Here is a 20,459-nt window from a genome sequence, read left to right as displayed (position 1 = left end):
CCTCTGGCACCCAGCCCAGGTTGTCCCAGGGGGACGCCGCAGCTGGGGAGGGAAGAACTGGGCCCCCACACAGCTCAGGCAGGCTCTGGGAGGGGCGGGGGAAAAAAAGATCAGGCTCCTTGCCACTTTTTTTTTGTTCTTCAGTTGAGATTGCCTGCATGGGCTGCTGCTGGGTTGCATAGCCCCTGAGCTACGTGGGGCCCAGTGCTTCCCTTCATGGCTGCAGTCCCCTTGGGACTGCCTGGGCTGGCTACCAACAGGTGGCACTTTGTAAGGTAGCAAACTAAAACACCTCAGAGGTGTTTTATCTTGCTACGTTACAAAGCCATTTAAAGTGGAATATGCTGCCGAGCCTGCAGACAATAATGCCATTAAAACGGAATACTCTGCTAAACATGCAAACTGAAGAACCATTAAAGCAGAATACACCGCTGAGCGTGCAAACAGCAACACCATTAAAGGGATGCAAAAGGGCATTTAAGCCGCTTTAAAGGCCAATTTTGAGGTGTGTACAAAGGCTGGGAATTATCAGTAATGGAAAAGTTGCCCCATCAAGTTGATGTTCTGCAAGGCAGAAAGAGAAAAGATGATTACTTGGACATTTGTTAGAAATTTTTGGAATTTGTTAAGGAAGAGAATCACCTCCTGCCTCCAAACCAGAAAAAATTAGAAACTTTTCTGAATATTGAATGAAGTTCAAGCTCTATGAGCTAACATTTAAGAATAAATTTAAAAATTTAAAAGCAGAAATAAGCAGAAGGTTGTGAGACTTGTATTATGAAGAGTTCTAGGGAAAAACAAGGAGGGGGTGACTCATCAGGTAGAGATGAAGAAACAACAGCTTAACACCAACAGAAATATAATTATGAAGGACCTATCAGAGACTGAAAGGAAGAGAGGAAAAGAACACAATACTCCTGTGGATATTGACTTGAGTTAAGGCAGCACTGATGATGCAAGATACATATCTGTCTTTGTATATATTAGGGGATTGGATGGATCTTTATCTGTCAAATCTGTTATTTGATAGGTGGCATTAATTAATAATACAGAAGAGGCAAAGTTTTTGAGTAGATATGATGTTTTTAATTAGACCAACTAAGTAGTTGGAGAAAAGATCTTAGCAAACTTTTGGGCACAATCACCCTTCTTCAGGCATAGGAAGTCTCTGCTGGTCTGAGACTCCAAAGAATGAGAGACTTCCTATGCCTAAAGAAGGGTGATTGCACCTGAAAGCTTGCTAAGATATTTTTTCCAACTACTCAGTTGGTCTAATAAAAGGTATCACATCTACTCGAAGAACCTTGCCTGCCTATGTCATTAGACCAACACGGCTACAACCAAAAACTCAGCTAAATACAGAAAATGAATTCATTGCATATACGTTTGCTAACTGATGTCTTCTGTGTGAGCAACATTAAGTCATGTAATAAATGTTACATTTGTTCTTCAGGTCAAGCCAAAACAAGATCCCTGGCAGCAAAAGCTCTTGACAAAACTGAAACAGTGGAAAAAGGTGGATCTGCTGATGGATCTCCAGTCAAAGTTTTTAGAGGCAAGTGAACTGGAGACTCTAAGTGTATTATATTTTGTTCATTCAGTGACCATATTCAATAACACTGGAAAACCCAGAGAGAGACTGTTTTCTGCTTCAAGCAAGCTGTCTCAGCCTTATGTTCCAGACTATAAACTTCAGGCATGAGATACAGAAGCTGAACCTCTAGTACTGAGATGATGCTGTTTTTTTCTTTTGTCTTCACTGACTAGTGGGAAACTAGATAGGAAAGATTCAGAATACAGGAAATATGAATTTACAATTCCAACATCTAGCTTAGGTAGATCGTAGTTATTTACGTGTTTGGGCATGATTCTGAGATGACATACATCTGTTCTATACCCAGTGCCAATGGTGTTAGTTGTAACTTACACTATTGTAAACAGACGCTGAATTGAGCTTGTGAAGCTTAGAGGGAGAAACACATTAGAATAGTGACCTGGAACATAGAGGACCCAGGTTCTGTTTACTACCTCACCAAAAATTTTCTGTGCGAGTCACTGAGGTTCCTTCTTCCTTTGTTCCCTTTCTGTAAAATGGGGACACCGGTGTTCCCTGCCTGTCAGTGTTATCATCTGCATTAAAGAATGTCAAGTGCTCAGTTACTACAGCAGTGGGAATCATATCAAACCTGAAAAACTGATATGGAAGTTTCACTAAACAGAATAAAATTGCTGGCATTTATGGACATTTTTACATGTGTTCTGGGAGTGGGGGGTGGGGTGCTTTAATTAGAGTGGCTCTGAGAGCCACTCTAATTAAAACGCCTGGAGTGTCTTGTGTATCAGTGTCCCCGCACTTCAAAATGCTGGCAGGGGTGCTTTAACTAAATCTCATTGAACGAGCTTTAGTTAAAGTCCCCCTGCTGCCATTTTGAGGCGTGGGGACACTGATACAAGAGATGCGTAGGCTGCTGGCAACACCCTAATTAGCATTTTTCAGGAGACTCGATTGATTGAGTCTGCTCCAGCTCCTTGCACATCTACAGGCACCCATCAGGCCAGATATAGCCTGAGAAATAGCATCTCATAGCATCTAGTGCTGAAGCTTTTAGCTTCATCCAAAAGCTAGAAAAGGAATACTTATCTGAAATCTTAATTCATATAGTGTGTGCAGAGAATTTTTAACTGGAAAGGACTGTGGAAGATTCTCTCTCACAAAGTGGAACAAAAGAACAGGTGATTCTAAACCAGAAAAACAGTTAATGAAGTGGTCAATTAGGAGATTCCATGGTCCCCAAACTGATAAGTTTTGAGTCTCAGGTTTCATGTTTCTAACAGCAGTAAACATAATATGAAGCTACAGAAAAACAGGGGGGAAATATAAGCGTATAAGTTTTATTTATTAATAAACTTAAAACATTTCAAATTGAAAAAATAAGATGGATATTTGCCATATTTCCAGGAAGTAAATATAAGAAGATAAGAGCACCAGATGGCACTCACTGATAGCATTCAAATAAATAATACTGCACATGAAAGAGACTGGGGCTGTAGCTCACCTGGTGAATTAATGAAAATTCTGTTCTTGAATGGTGCTTGATTTTTTTTTTTTAAATTTCCCTCTATTATAGGCTTCTTCTGGATTCAGTCCTCATATCTCTATCTAATTCATTTTCAACAACAAAGTTTGATTTAATGATAAATACGAATTAATTTCCAAGGTCCGATCATTCAACCTCTTTATTCAAAAGAAATCATACATAACATTCTCTATAAAAATATTCTAGTCCCATAGCTATATTTTTACACTTAGGGGACAGGGGGAAAGAGACCATTTGCATGCAGGCAGTTGAAGCAATAGTGTTCATTTATAAAACAAAATGGGGGCACTAGGCCCCCTTGATAAACATCCTAGAACTCATCTCTGCTCTTCATAAAAGGATGGCTTTGCTTGTAGGCTTGCATTGTGAATCTTACTTGTTTTTGATATTGGATATGATTGAAATAAGGTATCCAGCATGGAGCAAGTGATGGAAGTTCTCCAGGAGCATGCAACATCAGTGCTAGAACCACATCCAGTGCCACTAAATTTTGTGACTTCGCGCTGCTCAGGGCAGAATAATTATGATCAAATCTGGAAGAGAATTTACAGCACCTCTGAACTCCATCAGGTATTTAGAAGGGAAAGGGGCAGCTGAAAGTTTCATTCCTGTGATGATCGTGAATTATTAACACATTTCACAAGTTTTCATGAGTTATAGTGAAGAGCCTCCAGATGAGATTTATTTCTCTGTGGTCTGCCCCAAGGTGGGAAATGAATCTATGCACAATGCATTGCTGCAAGGAAAATGGGAATTTTTTGGCAGTTTGGAAAAGCTGTTTTGCTCTTGAAATTTGGGAGCTTGATGACTTTTTTGGCAAGCTAATGACGAGTTCAAAACATTGTGCTTTCGTTCGTTTTTAAATGCCAGTATTTTATATCTTGCTGTTTTGATAAATTCTAAATTCAGATTTAAATTACTGAACTAGATTAAAAGGATCTGTTTAAAAGGATTAACAACACTCTTTTAACTGAGGGAGTTGCTTACGTCTCATCTTGTGTGTCAGTTCTAATCTTTCTTTGTGCTGTAGTTTATTAGCCTTAAATCATGTAAGAACCACTCCGTGGTGCATGCCTACACCTTGGAGGAGCCTTTCTAGTAGGCATCTGTCTGTCTTGCGAGACAATAGAATTACGCCAAGTGAGACATCAGCTCATTGAACAAAATCTTCACTTGAAAGCCAGAAGAAATATATGTGTGTGCAGAAGTCTGCCCAGACAGAACTCCAGGATTAACATCTCTGCTTGCACATGACCAGTTTTTTGGCTACTGAGCCTGAAGATGAGAGCAAAAAGGGTTTGTGGCTTATCTCAAAGGGGTGACCATGTTTAATCACATTCTGTTCAAACAATTGTCCAGCATGGCTTCAAGGTGACAGAGAACTTTGGCTATGATAAAACTAACTTTCTATCGCTGCTCTGAGTCCTGATGTTTTTTAACAGAGCCTTGGAAGGAGTTAAGGAAAGACAGATATTAATGAATTAGGCCTGACAGCTGCAAAGGGTGAGGCTGTGTGGTGATGCTGAAGAGTGCTTGATAACTAGCTGTGAAAAGAAGAAAAGCTATCCTGTGTTTTGATAGGCTATTGTAACAGCAGGAACCTTCTCAGGGCCAACTTCCCTTTGGCCTGCCCACCTGTTTCTAGGCCAACCACCTGCCTTCTTTCCTGCCATGCCTTGTTGTTAATTAATTAATTATCTTAATTAGGCAGGAGGCTGCTCATTTCTTGCCCTAATGCCAGTGGGTGCTATTTGTGGCTCCATACTTCCCCTACACCACAGGGTATGCCTCGCAGATGACATCCAGCTGTTACTCTTACTGGCCCCACACTGGGCCCCAGAATCCTCCTATCAGGACCCCTCCAAGATCCCTCATTCAGGCAGCCTACCCTGCCTTCACTCAGGCTAACTAGCTCCCTGAAACTATTTTCCTGTCTCGGGGGTGGTCCCCCTGGGACCTTTGGCCATACAGGTCCTGGCCTCACCTGCAAGGCCAGTCGGAAAACTCAGGCCCTCTTAGCTCTGGGCATCCCTTGCAGTGTACCTCTGGCCCTTTTGACCATCCTGGTCCTGGCCCCAGCATTGAGAGAGTACCCTTGACTGGTCAATCAGGTCAGAGTCTCTAGCCCCACTCTATCTCTGGGGTCTGCCTTCTAGCCCTATTAGCAGGTCACCCAACCAGTTGTGGGGGCTAAGGTACCCCAACCCACCTTTCACTGGGGTGGTAACTGGCCTGGAATTTCATGGGGGCTCCCACACCCCTGAGAGCCCCACCAGGCCACCCACTCCTGGCAGGGTGCAGTTTTAGGCCATCCCCTACAGCTCCTCCCTTACCTCCAGGTGATACCAGCAGCCAGGCAATGTTGCTGCCCACCTGCCAGCAGGGAACTGAATTGTTTATAAAGGCAGCCAGGGATCTAAAATGGCTGCTGCAATCAAGCACCTGCTGGCTGTTTGGCTTTGATCTTGAAGTGGCAGGCACCAACAATGCCTTGCCACAACCATCCTTCTGACTGGGGATCAGAGGGAAAAACTACATGGACCAGTGCCCCACTTTTTGGAAGGAAATATAAACTAACTTCCTTTCACTCTTACCTGAGAAGTTCAGAGAGAGAAATTGGGTCCCAATCAAGCTTTTCAAAATTTGTGGGAATTCATTTAACCTAGAGGAACCATTAAAGTCAGGCAGAAGGTAGGGTAGATTTTCACTTTATAGACTAACTAAACTGGAGAGACATAGCATAAAATTTTGTGAGCCTGAGCTCATTTCATTAGATACTGTGAAAGGACATGCATAGATCAGTGTATAAAATAAAGTGATTTGAGTACAAAAGATAGAAAGGGGGCTGTACAAGGAGAGACAAACAAGTAGTAAGCCCATAGGGACAAAGAAATCATAAAAGGGGTCATCCAGGTAATGGAATAAGGATTCACAGTCCCAGTTTAGACCATATTTATTATAGTCCAGTCAGTGGATGTTTTCTTGTCCTACAATTTTGCATTCAAGTTGCTTTTGAAAGTTCTGTTGTCTAAGAGCAACCACTCTGAGGTCAGCAACAGAATACCCAGGGAGTTTAAAGTGTGCTTTCACAGGCAGGTGTATCTTTCTGGAACTGAGTCAGATCAGTGTTCATTTATTTTTACATGTAGGGATCACCCCTCTGTCCAATGTAGACAGAAGAGGGGCACTGTAAGCAGGTGGCATTTGTGACATTAGTAGACTTGCAGGTGAATGAACCTCAGGTGTCATAATCTGGGTTGTTTGCTCCATTGATGATGTGGTCTGTATTGATGAGGGGGCACAGTTTGCATCTGGGTCCATTGCCAGCTTCGATGCTTCAGTGAGAATAAGAGTTAGGTGGTCTGTTGCTTGAGAGATGTCATTTGAGGTAGTAGGGCTGCCTGTAAACCAAGAAAGTTTTGTCCACCATGACTACCTTAAAACTGTCATCCTTTTCTATTGTGGAGACAAACCTGGAATCAAATACCCCCTGGTTCTTAGGTGGGTAACACTAGGAGGGGCTGGAGGTCATTAATCATGTGTCCAAGGTGTAAAAGCTGGGGCTGTAAGTGACCACTAGAGGGTTTCTGTTGTCCTTGTCTTAGGGTTTGTATGGTAACAAGTCAGAGCGAGGTCTGTGTTAGGCTATGTCGATTTCTGTGGCTACAATTTTGTGATTGTATTGTAATTGTCCTTGCTCCAGATCCTTAAAGTATACGTCTCAGTCGGAGATGGAGAAAGAAGGCTGGACTAGATGACAGAGTGCTGTACTTGGGACAGCTTGGGTCCATTTTCTGTTTCTGTGTGACCTTGAACAGGTTCCTTAATTTACTTTGTGCCTTTGTTCCCTTGTTGTAAAGCTAAACTAATCCTTCAAGATATCATAATGGTTTTGCGAGGATTAAATCTAATGACTGCGGGGTATTTAAATGTTGTGGCAATGAGGGAGATGGGATTACCTATATACATGAAAAGGACCATGTTTATGATCCAGCATGGCAGTTGCAATGCTTTTATGATAAAATGTCTTTTTATATAATGCTGGCAAATAAGAAATGTATGTATGTTTATAATGCTTTTTTGTGGGAATGGGGGAGAACAGGAACAAAATTTAGAGGATGATAGCCTGGCTGTGGGCAAGAGAGAGAAGAACATGGAAAATGTCAGTCTCAGCAAGGATCCAGGATCTTCCAGGAAGAAGAAGGAAACAGGGTGAATCTTCCTTTTTCTTTATGTCTGTTCTTTAAAGGGAATACTCTTTAGAAATGTGATTGAGACCAGAAACACTAGTCCTGCCTTCTCTATTTTATTATTCAGTACTGCAGGTTCCCGTGCTAGTAAGCTCATTAGGTATCAGTTAACTTCTAGTCAACAGACATAATGTTTAATTTGGACAGGTTTTAGAAATCTCTTTGAGGAACGATGATTTAATTACCTTTCTTCTGTCTGGGAAAAAAGGTATAGTTACATAACGACTTTGCAGCTGCTGGGATTAGAGGAGGGCACAGAGGCCAACAATAAGGACGTGGTCATGAGGAAAGGAGCGTATTTGTCTGTCCTTTACTTACGTCACCTGAGAATCAGAGAGCTAAAGGTAAAAATACAGGCCCATATTGGCATCATTTATTTTAGGTCAGAGGTAAGATCCAATCACATGTTTTATTTTTGCTTTATTTCAGAGGGTCTGCTTGGGAGTCCTGAACTATTTCAGATCTGTTGAGCGTTCCCTAACCATTAGCACCTCAGGTCTCTTGGTTAATGCTGGTAACCTTGTCCCCAGTGCTGAAGATACCTGCTGGGTAAATGCTGTCAAAGGAGGCATTGGTATGTCTGGTGGTCTTGGCTCTCATCACTATGTCCATTATACACCAGCTGATTTCAAGGTGAGGTCATGCATTCAGTATCTCGGCATTCAGTAAATGGAGGTACATAGTATATTAGTTATCCCCCTAATCTCTGCCTTTCCACAGCAAACCAGACTATGCTAAATTGCTGAGTCATCCAGCAGGTTGTGTTTATTCTGCTCCTTGGATGCTTTTCCCTATCCTTTGTTTATCTCTTTCAGGACTACTTTTCAAGCCATTTCCAGCAGCTGCCTTCTGAACCTGAGCTACCAGATAACAGCATCTTTTCTTAGGGCCTTGTTGTACGGTCATTTTAGGTGACTTCTGGAGCTGTTAACCCCTGGGTTAGCTGCACATTAATACCTTTTGTGTGGTTTAAAGCACTTGTTATTCAGATCAAAGTTATGCCACTTTAGGGCAGAATTATCTCTAATTTGCATAACCTTGCTCCTGTTTCATTAAGGTGTTGCCACTCCCCACAGCTATTCCACCAAAGTTGAAGTCTTTCAGTATTCCAGGATGATCCAGGGTTGTGGTGCTCACTCTGCCTACTCTACACAGGAGTAGCAAGCCAGTCTGGGTGGCATAGGAAGCCAGTGTGGTCACTGGGTTGCCAGGGATGCTCCAGCCACCTTTTACCACCCCCAGATTGAAAGATTTAGGGGACTCAAAGACAACACAAGGAACATTATGGATACGTTACTGAGTATCACCTCTGCCTGGGGCTGTGCACAGCTCCTAGTCCTGTCTCTGCTCATCAGGTTTCTAGTGGCAAGTCACAGCTGTGCAGGCAATGGACAGACAGAGAGCTTTTCGCCTTAAGGTGTGACTGCTCCACTAAACCAAACAACACTAAGTCAATTAATATTCATGCAGCTTACAGTATGAGATATAACAAGGCCCTTATTTCTCTTCAAATGTGGAATCTCAAATTCAGCAAGAGTCCAGGCAACACAGTCTGTTACCACTGACAGTGCTGAGGTCTGTTATCTGACTAAAACTGGCAGCATTTAGCCAATGCTTTCTAATAGGACTCTCAGTGTTTGCTTCTAGCTTTGAAGCACCTGAGATGCCAACCATTAATACAATGACATTGTGATGTATGAAAGGCTGTTGATGTCACTTCTGGAGATTTCTAAAATATATTTCTTTCATTTTTAGTTTTTGAATCATCCCCTGAAGTCTTTGTGGTTGGAATGATATGACTAAGATACTTACCTTTGCACATTGGAAAAGCAGTTCCAACAAATTTGCAAGCCTTTTCAAACTTTGGTAAAAGAGTGCTTTTCTTCCTGCTGTAATGTAAAAAATACATAACCACAAATATATTTAAAACCTGTTTGGGATAAGCTGTATCATTTGTTTGTGGCTGTATTATTTACAATGCATTATCCCAAATTCATCCTGATAAAACCCTGATGCAGTATCATAGCATGCTATCTTGTGTTTCTCAGACACACTGAATAAATTATATGTTCTTTATTTGTCTGAAATATTGACTCTTTTTTGCTGAAGAGACACCTTATAAGGTCACTTAAATGGTGTGGCTCACATCAGGGTTTGCATTAGAGTTGGATAAGAAACTTAAATTTCGACATTTTTCTCATCCCAGATTTGGAAAGAAAGAAAGAAGCCTGGAAAATTTTGGTTTGGATCAACCAGAATATTTCATTTTTATTATTTCAATTTTTTTTCCTTGAAATAATTTTTATTTTTTTAAGGTTAATTACTTCAAGCTTCTAAATGTACAATTCCTTTGAACCAAAAACCAGACCTCAGCATTTTCTAATTGGGGAAAAAAAAGGGACATTACACATCCAGGGGGACATTACACCCCAAGTGACCAGGGTGTGAACTAACAGGGGCAGTAAATAGGGAAGGCAGTTTGCAAACAGTTCTCAGGTCAGTTTGCTCCCCCTTCACTTTGAAGGGAAGCCTTCAAGCTTGGTGAGAGGAAGCAGGGAAAAAGCAACCTTTCGGGACCAAGGAGCAGTAAACAGATCAGCTTACAGGCGAGTTTGCTAGGGAAGGTCTATTTGGATGAAGGGCAGAAAGAGAGAGGCAGCAGATTAAGAGACCCAGAGAAATGGCTGGAGGATGTTGCAATGCCAGAGCCACTGCCTCTGCTTGTGCCTCTTGGGGGTGCAGTGGTGGCAATCCAGCCATATGAAGCCTGACTGGCAGCTGTAGTGTGGCTCTGGCTGGCCAGGATCCAGTTTCAGGCGGTGCATGCTACAACCACATATGTTGCCCTGCTTTTTTTAAACTGCTTTTTTTTAGGATATTGGGATTTCCTGGCATCTAATTTTAGCTCCATGCTGCAAATACACAGCTTAGAAAACCTTTTTATGTGTGCCATGTGTGTTTTGTAGCAAAAAAGCCCTTGAGGCACCGTAAAACACGTGTATGTGTGTTTGGATGCACCCTCTGTGGCACACTGAGTAAGAGTTGCCGCTTTGGGTGGCTTGATCAACAGTGGACGTTCTGCTATGAGATTTATGCTGTTTGGGCTTCTGCTCTGCCTCAGTAGTTCTCCACTTATAGACTGTAGCTCCAGTATGGATGAGGCTTCACCAGGTACAACTGTCATGAGTGAGATTTTCCTAAGACTTCGGGTCAATGTTGAAACATTTCAAGGATGATTTAAGAGAGTCCTTGAAATGTTTCTTCTGGCCTCTGTGAGAGCACTCTTCCTTCTGTAGTTTACTGTAGAAGATCTTCTTTGGCAGTTGCTCATCTGACATCCTGGTGACATGGCCTGCCCATCTCATCTGTGATTTCATCAACAGAGTGTGGATGCTTGGAATGCCTGCCCATGTGTGAACTTCAGTGTCTTCAATCTTGTCTTGCCCTTTTATCATCATCAGTTTCCTCAGACAGCCCATGTGAAAGTGGTTCAGCTTCATAGCGTGGCACCTGTACACCATCCAGGTTTCACATGCACAATGGCTTTGTAGACTGTCAGTTTAGTTTGTTGACCAATGCCTTTGTGCTCCCACACATTTGCACGTAGTCTGCTGGAGGCCACACTTGCTTTGGCAATTGTGGCATTGTTTTCATCATCGATGTGAACTGTGCATTACAGTGTACTGCTGAAATAGGTGAACATGTCCACTGCCTGGAAGGTTTGGTCATTCACTGTGATGGTAGGCTCTACATAAGGTTTTCCTGGTGCAGGCTGGTGCATCACTTCTGTCTTCTTAGTGTTGATTGTGAGATCAAAGTTGTCACAAGCTGAAGAGAAATGGTCCATATTCTGTTGCATATCGGACTCAGATTTGGCATTCAGGGAACAGTCGTCAGCAAACAGAATGTCATGAACAATCACTTCCTGTAAAGTTATCTTTGCCTGTAGTGTCCACAAATTGAAGAGCTTGTCATCAGTCTAGTATCTGATGTCAATCCCAGTGTCACAGTCACAAAAGGTGTCTGTAAGCATGGCAGAGAACATCCAACAGAAGAGGGTTGGGGCCAACACACAACCTTGCTTGACTCCACTGGTGACTGGGAATGGTTCAAATGACTTACTATCATCCACAATGCAAGCAAGCATGTTGTCTTGGAATTGCCGAACCGTTGTAATGAATTTCTCTTGGAGATCAAATTTTGCCATGATCTTCCAAAGCTTCCCTCCCCTCCCACCCAACTGACTATATCAAATGCTTTTGTTAGGTCAGTGAAGATCATGTACAAGTTGGAGATTTGTTCCTGGCATTTCTCCTGAAGTTGATGAGCTGCAAACACCATGTCTATGATCCCGTGCCTGTTCCTGAAGCCACACTGACTCTCAGGCAGGAGCCCTTGTTCAATAGAAAATAGATGTGTATCTTTTTACTTCTGGGGTATAATTTCTTCAGTCCACATTGACTGGAAGAGTTCAGTCAGTTTCAGAGCCATGTGAAAGCCTCCAGCCTTGTAGGCCTCTGCTGGTATGGCATCGGCTCCAGGTGCTTTGCTATTTGACAACAGGTTAATTGCTTTCACAATCTCAGTCAGCATTGGAGGATCAGCAAGAGGTATGCTAATGTTTACCTGGGGCAGTCAATCAGTTGTCTCCTCACTAACAGATGATTGTTGATTGAGGATGTTGTTGAAGTGTTCTGCACATCTTTGCAGTATCTTTCCTTTGTCAATGGGCATCATGGTGCCATCAGCACTCAGTATTGGAGATGTTCCTGATGATGACCATGGCTTGTAGAGCATTATAAAAGTTTTTCATATCCTTCCTGTCTGTGTAGGACTGAATCTCATCTGCCTTGTTGCTCAGCCATGAGTTTTGCATCTCTCTGAGTTTGCATTGGACATTTCTTCTTGGATATTGAAGTGCTGTCTTCTAAACAGGTCTTATGGAGCTGATGTTTCTCATTCAGTAGTCTCCCTATGTCAGTATTGTTTTCATCAAACCTATCTTGATGTTTACACGTGGTGGGACCCAAGGGTATTGGATGCAGCTAAATACACAGCATCTCTGAAGGATGCTTAATTTTCCTCAATGTTACTGGAGTTCACATTCTTATTAGTTGCCTGCACAATTCTTCAACAAATGCCTTTTTCATATTCTCCTGTTTCAATTTGGAGACATTGAGCTTTTGGGTGCTTTTTTGTCTTGTAGTCGTCTACTAGTATGTATCCAGATATTCAGCTTGGAGACTATGAGCCTGGCGTCAGTACAGCATTCTGCACTTCTGATGTCCTTTGTCATTCTGACATCCTGTCTGTCTCTTTACTTGATTATGATCTAATCAATAAGAAGCCAGTTTGGAGCGTGGGTGTATCCAAAATGCCTTGTTGCAGTTTGGCAGGCAGAAGACTGTGTTGGTGATGCAAAGGTTGTGTTTAGCACATTTCCTTAGTAGGAGGAGCTCGTTACTGTTGCACTTCCCAAGGCCATTTTTTCTGATGATGCTTGGCCATGTCTGGTGATCAGAGTGTATTTGTTGTAGGAAAAGAAGATGTACATTACATGGAAAGGAAGAACAGGCATTGTCTAAGAAAAAGATAACAAGTAAATACAGCAGCAGCCATGCTCTTTTTTTTAAAAGAGGAGTCTGCATTGCTATAGTTATATTAAGGACTAGTTTATGTTTGGAAATTTTACCACTGTCATTGTATGGGTTTAATTATACTCCAGTTGATATATTGCTATGGTTTTATACTGGTTTAAATCCTTATGTAGACTCTTATTCCAAACTAAGGAATTTTTACATGGAACTCAAACTGCTTTGACAGCCAGCACTGCTCTAATTTGTTCCAGTAGGAAGTGTATGCCAGGGGTATTATTGATCAATATTGACTAGAGATACAGTGCCATGATAGATAATGTAGCTAGTTCTTTTAAAAATGAGACTGATTTTAGAGAAATAAGACCCATAAATTAATGTCAAACTATTCTATTATTAGAATGCCCACAAATTAGAAATCAGTGTACTCCATATGCATCTCAATCAATAGGTTCCTTCATAACTCAGTCACAGATTGCTAAATCTTTGCCTGTCTGCAGCTTCTATCTAACTCACAGAAGCCATTACTCAACAAAGTAGTGCTTGATTAGGAAAGATGACACGGAAACAATAAATAAGAAAATATGAATTTTTTATTTTATTGTTCTTTAAACTTGTGGACTGCCTGCTTAAAGCTTGTTTCTTTTCCTAGATGTGTAAAGTGTCACAGGACTTGTGGTACAACAGTCAGTTTTATAATATCTCTTGGGATTTGCTATTGCACAGGTCCACAGTGCAAAGTTCATGGAGTTTTTGGAGGTGGAAAACCATGATGACTTTTACACTGCAGAAGATGGATGCATTCACACACAGGACCAACGAGGGGCTTACATCATGTATGACTTAGCTTTAAAGGACCTGAAAGAGCTTGAAAACCAGCTGCTGCTTGTAGCAAGCCAGTACATTGAGAAAGAGAAAAGTAAGATGTTTGTAAACCCATAAGTGTGGTTAGCACAAGTCCAGTTTGATTTCCTGTTTCCAAGCTATGAGTTCTTGAAATGTGACTGTAGATGCTGTTTATACAGATCTCTCTTCTGGGTAACCATCTGGAGTCTTCCTTAGTACTTCTATCCATCTTCATACCAGATCCATTGCTGTGGAATTTCAGCACTTATTGCTAGTGTTCCATCAACACAGTGTCTTTAAAAGTATTTACCAGTAATCCATTAGAACAGGGGTATCAAATGCACCCCTCCTTACAGGCTGGATCTGGACCGTGGGGCTCCTCATGAGTTAGTTGGATCCAGATATTGTGGTGGTGGCAGCGCACATGGCAATGATGTAGGGGTTAATGCAGCCATTGCTTCCTCCCAGCTGCTGAAATGATCCCCCAACAGGACTTGGTAACCCTGGTTTCAGTGGCATCTCTGCTTCTGTGCTCCCCACTCCTGAATTCTCAGCCCCTGTGGTGCCCCATGGGCCAGATAACATGCCTCCATAGGCATACATCTGACACTCTTGCATTAGATGGAGGGGGGATAGCTAATAACTAGGGACCTACTCAAATCATGATTTTGTGGAAATCACGAAATCAGGCGATCTCCGTAAAACTCGTGGGGAAAAAAAACTTACTAAAAATAAAATCCTGGTTCCCCAGTGGGAGCCAGCAGTCTTCCTGGCCATGCAGCCCACTGTGGCGGAAGAGGGGAGGGGGACTGCTGGCATGAAGGTGAGCCCGCAAGATGACTGCTGCTCCTGCCCTTTGCTGCTCACTGGCTGACAGGACTTGCCCTCTCTAATCAGCAGCAAGGGGTGGGGCTGCATGACAGATGGCCCTCGGCCAATCAGCAGGGAGGATGGGGCCATATGATGGACAGCCTTCTCCACCAGTTAGCGGTAGGGGGCAGGGCCGCTGGGGACCCTGAGCAAATCAGAGGTGTGGGGTGGGGCCCGCCATGATAAGCCCATAAAAATGGTGGCCAGCCCTGCAATCTGCCCATGAAATTGGCTGGCTACCTCCTCAAATTGGGTAGGCCCCTACTAATAACGGAAGGAAAATAACTGCAATTATTGGTCTGAGGGTGAAAAGGTGCAACTTCTGGGAACTTATGGGGGAACAGGGGGTAAAGCTAATGGAGGAAGTTTCCTTCTTGCAAAACAGCTGAGCTACCTTACCAGCTGCATTATGTGCACCTTGAGCCACTCAGAATGTACTCTCAGAAACAAAACTTCAGACCACTTCGTATATTTTCAGCATACAAAATGAAATTGGTATTGCATCTATTGCAACAAATAGTCTTGTGGGAGGAAGGGTTTGAAACAGGATAAAAACATTTCCCCTTCTTAGTAGTTTATTTTGTAATTACCTTATTGCAAGGTACCTTGAGGGCAGTCAGTGTAGTCTTACCTTCTGAAACTAGGACTGATTTTTGGACTAATGATTAACTATTTCCAATCATTTTGCTTGACTTACCTTTTGTTGTCAAACCAACCTTAATCTTTAAACTTAAGGGTGGTGCCATTTCCAAATGGAGAATAAGCAAAACTAATCAGGCAGACAATCTGAGGCTTAAAGATATCTTTTGAATTTACCTTTGAATTTATTTGGAAGTGAAAAATGTGGCCATGCAGCTGGAATCATTGCACGATGTCTTAAACTAACTATGAATGAAACCCTCTACTAACAAGACAGTGCATTGCTCCAGTAGTATAAAGAGCTCTCTGCCCTGCCAGGAGCATTATGAGCTACACAGGCAGGTTTTCATTGAGCAGGTTTTTGTTAAACTCTGGGTTGAGGAAGCAGAGAATTAAACATTCAATCTTCTCGCAGACTGTCAGGGGTACTTTATTAGACATCTTGGGGCCCCTCTGTTCTTACTGCTTCCAGTATTCAGAGACCTCAGAAATCCTCATTTTGACGTTGCACTCTTTACTATCATATTTAAATACACACTGATGGACCTATCCTCCATGAGTGGATCCAGTTCCCTGCTGAACCTGGTTAAATTCTCAGACTCCACAACATATGGTGGCAATGAGTTCCACAAGCTGATCACACGCGGTGTGAAAAAGAACTTCTTTTTGTTTGTTTAAGGGGATTTGGTAACAGTCATCAAATACTTGAAGGGTTATAAAGAGGAGGGTATAGACTGTTCTTTGGCTGCAGGGAACAGGGTAAAGAGCAACACTTAAATTGCAGCAGCAGAAATTTAGGTTGGATATTAGGAAGAACTTTATTGCTATGAGGATGGTTAATCATTGGGACAGGTTACTTGGGGTCTTTTATGCAAATTACACTTAAGATGCTTTAGCTGCGCTTAAATCACAAGTGTCTATGCATTCAAGCAGTAAACACATGTTAAGTACAATTATATCATAGCAAAGTTGGGCCTTTTTTAGGAGAGGAGTATCTCCAGATTGTATGAATATGTGTGTACTGGCGGTGGTAATATGGGCTGAGCTGCCAATCACTGGGGCAGCAGCTGAGGGTTGCCAAGGCAGCTGAGTGGGTCAGCTGACTGCCAGGGGCAGGGCCGGGCCTTATATAAATAGCAAGGCTGAAGCCTGGTTAGAGGGGTTACCATCTTGCAGCCTGAGAAGTAGGAGCTCTGCTGAGGAACAGAGCAGGGCAGTTCCCTTCTGGCAGCCTGAGGGGTAAGAGCTTTGCGGGAGAGCTAAGCCAAGCAGTGCAGCCTGAGCACCCAGAGGGCTGCATGATGGTCAGGGTGAAGAGAGGCCTGACCAGGAGGCTGTGGGCCAGAGAGCCAGGTGGGCCTGGACTTTATGTTGTGGCCGGTAGGCTTATTGTTTTGTTATTGCCAGTGGGCCTATTGTTTTGTTACAGCTGGGTGGGCTTATGGTTCTGTTGTGTATATCGTCTGGAGGACCGGGTGAGGCTGTAGGGGTGTGAGGAGGCCTCACAGGAGATCCCCAGTAGTCCGGGGGTTTCCTGGGTGCCCTGTGCGGGCACCGAGCAGTGCCGGGAAGCGGCAGCTTGGCACCGGTGCGGTGTGTGGGTTTGAGGCCCCAGCCCGAGAGGGCAGTACTCGGCCCAGTGAGGGCATAGGACCCCGAGAAGGGTCAGGGGGCCAGGCACGGCCACGTGCCACCTGAGCCCTGGCGCCGGTGAAAGCCCGAGACAGGGCTGGCGTGTAGGCTTGGAGGGAGCCAAGGGCGCGAGTAGCGCGGGAGCAGGCTTGGAGGGAGCCAAGGGCGTGAGTAGCGTGGGAAGCGCGTGGCATAAGGACCCCGAGAAGGGTCAAGGGGGCCAGGCACGGCTGTGTGCCACCTGAGCCCCAGGTGTGGTTTGGCACGGGACAGGCCCCAGCGAGGGCAAGAGCGCGGGAAGCGCGTGGCATAGGCCCCGGGGGCAGCCTGCAAGAGTGAAGCCTGGGGAGGGCTAGTATAAGATTGGAGCGGCACCGGTTCTGTATAGACGCCCCGGGGAAGGGCGAGCGCGCGGTTAAGGGTCCCGGAGAGGCGCAGGCGCGTGAGTGAAGCCTGGAGAGGGGCGGACGTACAGATCAGGGCCAGGAGGAGAAGGGCGTGCAAACAGGAGCCTAGAGAGGGCAGGGCGCGTGGGTAAAGGCCCGGAGAGGGCATAGATCAGAGACACAAAAATGGCCGGAATAGCTGTGAGGCTTGGGGTGTGCTAAAGGGGAGGTAGGAGGCACGCGTAGCCCATAAGGCTGGGGTGCACCAAGTCACCCATAGAAATTAGGAGACCAAAGGCAGCCTCCCATATTAAACTATATAAGAGCAAAGACGTGGCGGGCGAGAATCTGAGGGTGCTGGGTCTCCTAATTTGGCATGGCAGGGGGCACTAGCGGGCTCACGGCCGCTCCTAGGCCCCACCCCATGACAATGTGTTTAGTTATCATCTGAATGCACCACAGAGATAATACCAACACAGGTTGCTGGTTGATGGTCCTGACCCTAGCACTGTGCCAGGGTCTTGAATGGGCTCCAGGGTGCACCCCCATGCATCACCTATATGTTCAGAGCGGTATCCATTGCAATTCCAAGATCTCTTTCCTGATTAGTATCAGAGAGGCCATTATCATGCAGGTACAACCCAAATGATCTTTTTCCCAAGTGCCTTAGCTAATTACCGATCCAGAGGTGGACTTTCTTTCTAATGACAGGCTCATTTAATTAAAAACCTTTAGTGTGGGATTTTGTCAAAAGCTTTTTGGAAGTCCAAATACCTTGTATCATCCATGTGCTTGTAATATCCTGAAAAAACCCTACTAGGTTGGTGAGGTGTGGCCTCCCTTTATGAAAGACACGTCGATTCTTCCCCAGCAAGTCCTGTTTATCTGACAAACCTCTTTTATACTGTAGTTTCTACCAGTTTGCCAGGAATAGAAGTTAGCTTCACTGGTCTGTAGTTCACTGGATCAAACACTGTAAAAATGTTATTTTGGCTGCCCTTTAGTCCTCTGGCTTGGAGGCTGTTTTTAGTGATAGGCTACATACTAAAATCAGTCGATCTGCAGTTTCAAGTTTGAGCTCCTTCAGGACAATTGGGTGAGTACCATCTGGTCCTGGTGATTTGCCACTGTTTAGTTTATCAATTTGCTCTATGACCCCATTTACTGACACCTCAGTTTAAATCGGTTCTACCTATTTGTACCCTAGAAAGAGTGGCTCCAGTATGGGAATCTTCCTTAAGTCTCCCATGGTGAAGACTGATGCAAAGAATTCATTCAGTTCTTTCTGAAGTGGCCTTATCCTCCTTAAGTGGCAAATTTACTCCATGATTATCCAGTGGCCCGGTCGACTCCCTGCCAAGCTTCCTGCTTCAAATGCATTTAATAATATTGGGTAAATCTGATATTTTTTATTAGAGCAACTGAAATAGTTGGAAAAATTCTTCTCAGCAAGCTTTCGGATTTAAATGTCCTTATCAGGCTGGAATGATCCAGGAAGATCTGGATCCACCAACTGCAGATACTTCCTCAGCCTGATGAAGGTATTTAAACCCAAAAGTTTGCTAAAAAGTTTTCCAGCTGTTTGAGTTAGTCTAATAAAAGATATCAGATTTACTCAAAGAAACTTGTCTGCCTATGTCCTTAGACCAACACAGCTACAGCCTACACCCCTTTAATAATATTATGGTTTATGTCTCTAGCAAGTTGCTCCTTGAATTTTTTTTTTTTGTTTTGGTTTGCCTTATTCTATTTTTACATTGAATTTGCCAGGATTTTCGCTCATTTCTATTTCTTCCCATTTAGATGCAGCTTTCATTTCTTGAACGAGAGGTTATCCAGAGAGTGTTTTTACATGGTCTTTGTAGAGATGTTGTAGGGAAAATAAAGAGAGTTTATAGAGGGGAAACCTGTGTAGGAATAACCTCTTGTATCATGAGAAACTGCTTTCTCTCTCTCCCTCTTCTTTAATAGAAGGCCTTAAAACAAAGTTAATAGGCATCTAATATAGATGCTCTGTGGAAGAAAACTTACTGCACTGTTCTTCTTTTGTTCTTAGGCCATGTAATGTGCGGCAGTCAGCCCAGTGACAGCAACCTTCTAGGCTGGGCTCATGCATCTGTGGATCGATTTGCTGTGCTGCTTGACCTCTGGACTTGCGAGACCACTCTGTTAGAAGATAAATGCCAGGTACATTTTATTTTTTCTTGTGATGAGTGAACTCTGAAAGCTATTATTGCAGCTCGGATAATGTCCTCTGCTTATTAAGTTTATTTTTTAGTACTCTTTCCAAATGGAAATGCACACCGATGACAACCTACTATTATTGGTGAAGTTGGAGAACATAAAAGAGGTGGTATCTGTAACTGTTCCATGGATGTTTCCTGTTCTGCATCCCTTGGCCATTGCTAAATCTATCAGTGAACAAAATGCCATGGATTAGTGCAAAAGCTGGTATCAAGTTTTTGGCGAATTTGCTGGCTGGATTGACTTAAACTGACCTCTTGCTTGCCATATACTCACAGGCCAGTATTAAAGTAGGTTTGCAAGTGTGCTGTTAACTAAAGCTGTTGGAAAAATGGAAAATGAAGTACCAGAAGTTTGCAAGAAGGTGTAAGGCATCAAGTGCAAGTGGATGCATGCAGAGTTCCTTACCCAAATGTTTGCAGTCTGGATGAAAAATTAGATCGGAGTTTAAGAAGAAAGGAGAACGATGACCTATTTTTATGTACGTGGGGGTGGTGATTAGTCTTGGGCTGTTAATGCCTGGAGCCAAGTGTCAGGGATTGTTAATGGTCGCTTTAGGAGTGGAGCAGGATGGCCATTCGGCCCTTCTCACTTGTGAATTGGTCACATACATTTCATTTTTAGTCCCGGGACACCATCCTTTTTCTACAACAGCAATAGCAAAGAGGGAATTGTGGGAGGTGTGTACCATTCAAGGAGGAGTTAGTTTCAGAGTTTTTTTTTCTATTTATTACATATGGTTTTATACAACTATGGAAATACTCTTAAGCCGTGTGTGTGTGTGTGTGTGTGTGTGTGTGTGTGTGTGTGTGTGTGTGTGTGTGTGTGTGTGTGTGTGTGTGTGGGGGGGTGGGGGGGTCTTACCCAATCTATACGAGGAGAATGGAGGACTTTATTTCC

The 20,459-nt window shown here is 43.4% G+C and overlaps 1 protein-coding gene across 4 annotated transcripts in view; it reads left to right on the top strand.

Annotated features, from left to right (window-relative positions):
* The window catches only part of LOC109299620 (transmembrane protein FLJ37396), a 218,140-nt gene that overhangs the window by 45,970 nt on the left and 151,711 nt on the right, over positions 1 to 20,459 (top strand). For all 4 annotated transcript variants that reach the window (XM_019520116.1, XM_019520117.1, XM_019520115.1 and 1 more), the window contains exons 10-16: positions 1,454 to 1,555; positions 3,507 to 3,668; positions 7,201 to 7,310; positions 7,557 to 7,692; positions 7,778 to 7,981; positions 13,669 to 13,861; positions 19,372 to 19,502. In XM_019520116.1, coding sequence (XP_019375661.1) covers positions 1,454 to 1,555; positions 3,507 to 3,668; positions 7,201 to 7,310; positions 7,557 to 7,692; positions 7,778 to 7,981; positions 13,669 to 13,861; positions 19,372 to 19,502 — 1,038 coding nt within the window. The remainder of the gene's footprint in view (positions 1 to 1,453; positions 1,556 to 3,506; positions 3,669 to 7,200; positions 7,311 to 7,556; positions 7,693 to 7,777; positions 7,982 to 13,668; positions 13,862 to 19,371; positions 19,503 to 20,459) is intronic.

Source organism: Gavialis gangeticus, unplaced genomic scaffold, assembly GCF_001723915.1.
Source record: "Gavialis gangeticus isolate Ggan-Ray unplaced genomic scaffold, GavGan_comp1, whole genome shotgun sequence".
NCBI lineage: Eukaryota > Metazoa > Chordata > Crocodylia > Gavialidae > Gavialis > Gavialis gangeticus.
Note: the sequence above shows the minus strand (reverse complement) of the source record. Positions and strands in the feature narration are given on the sequence as shown.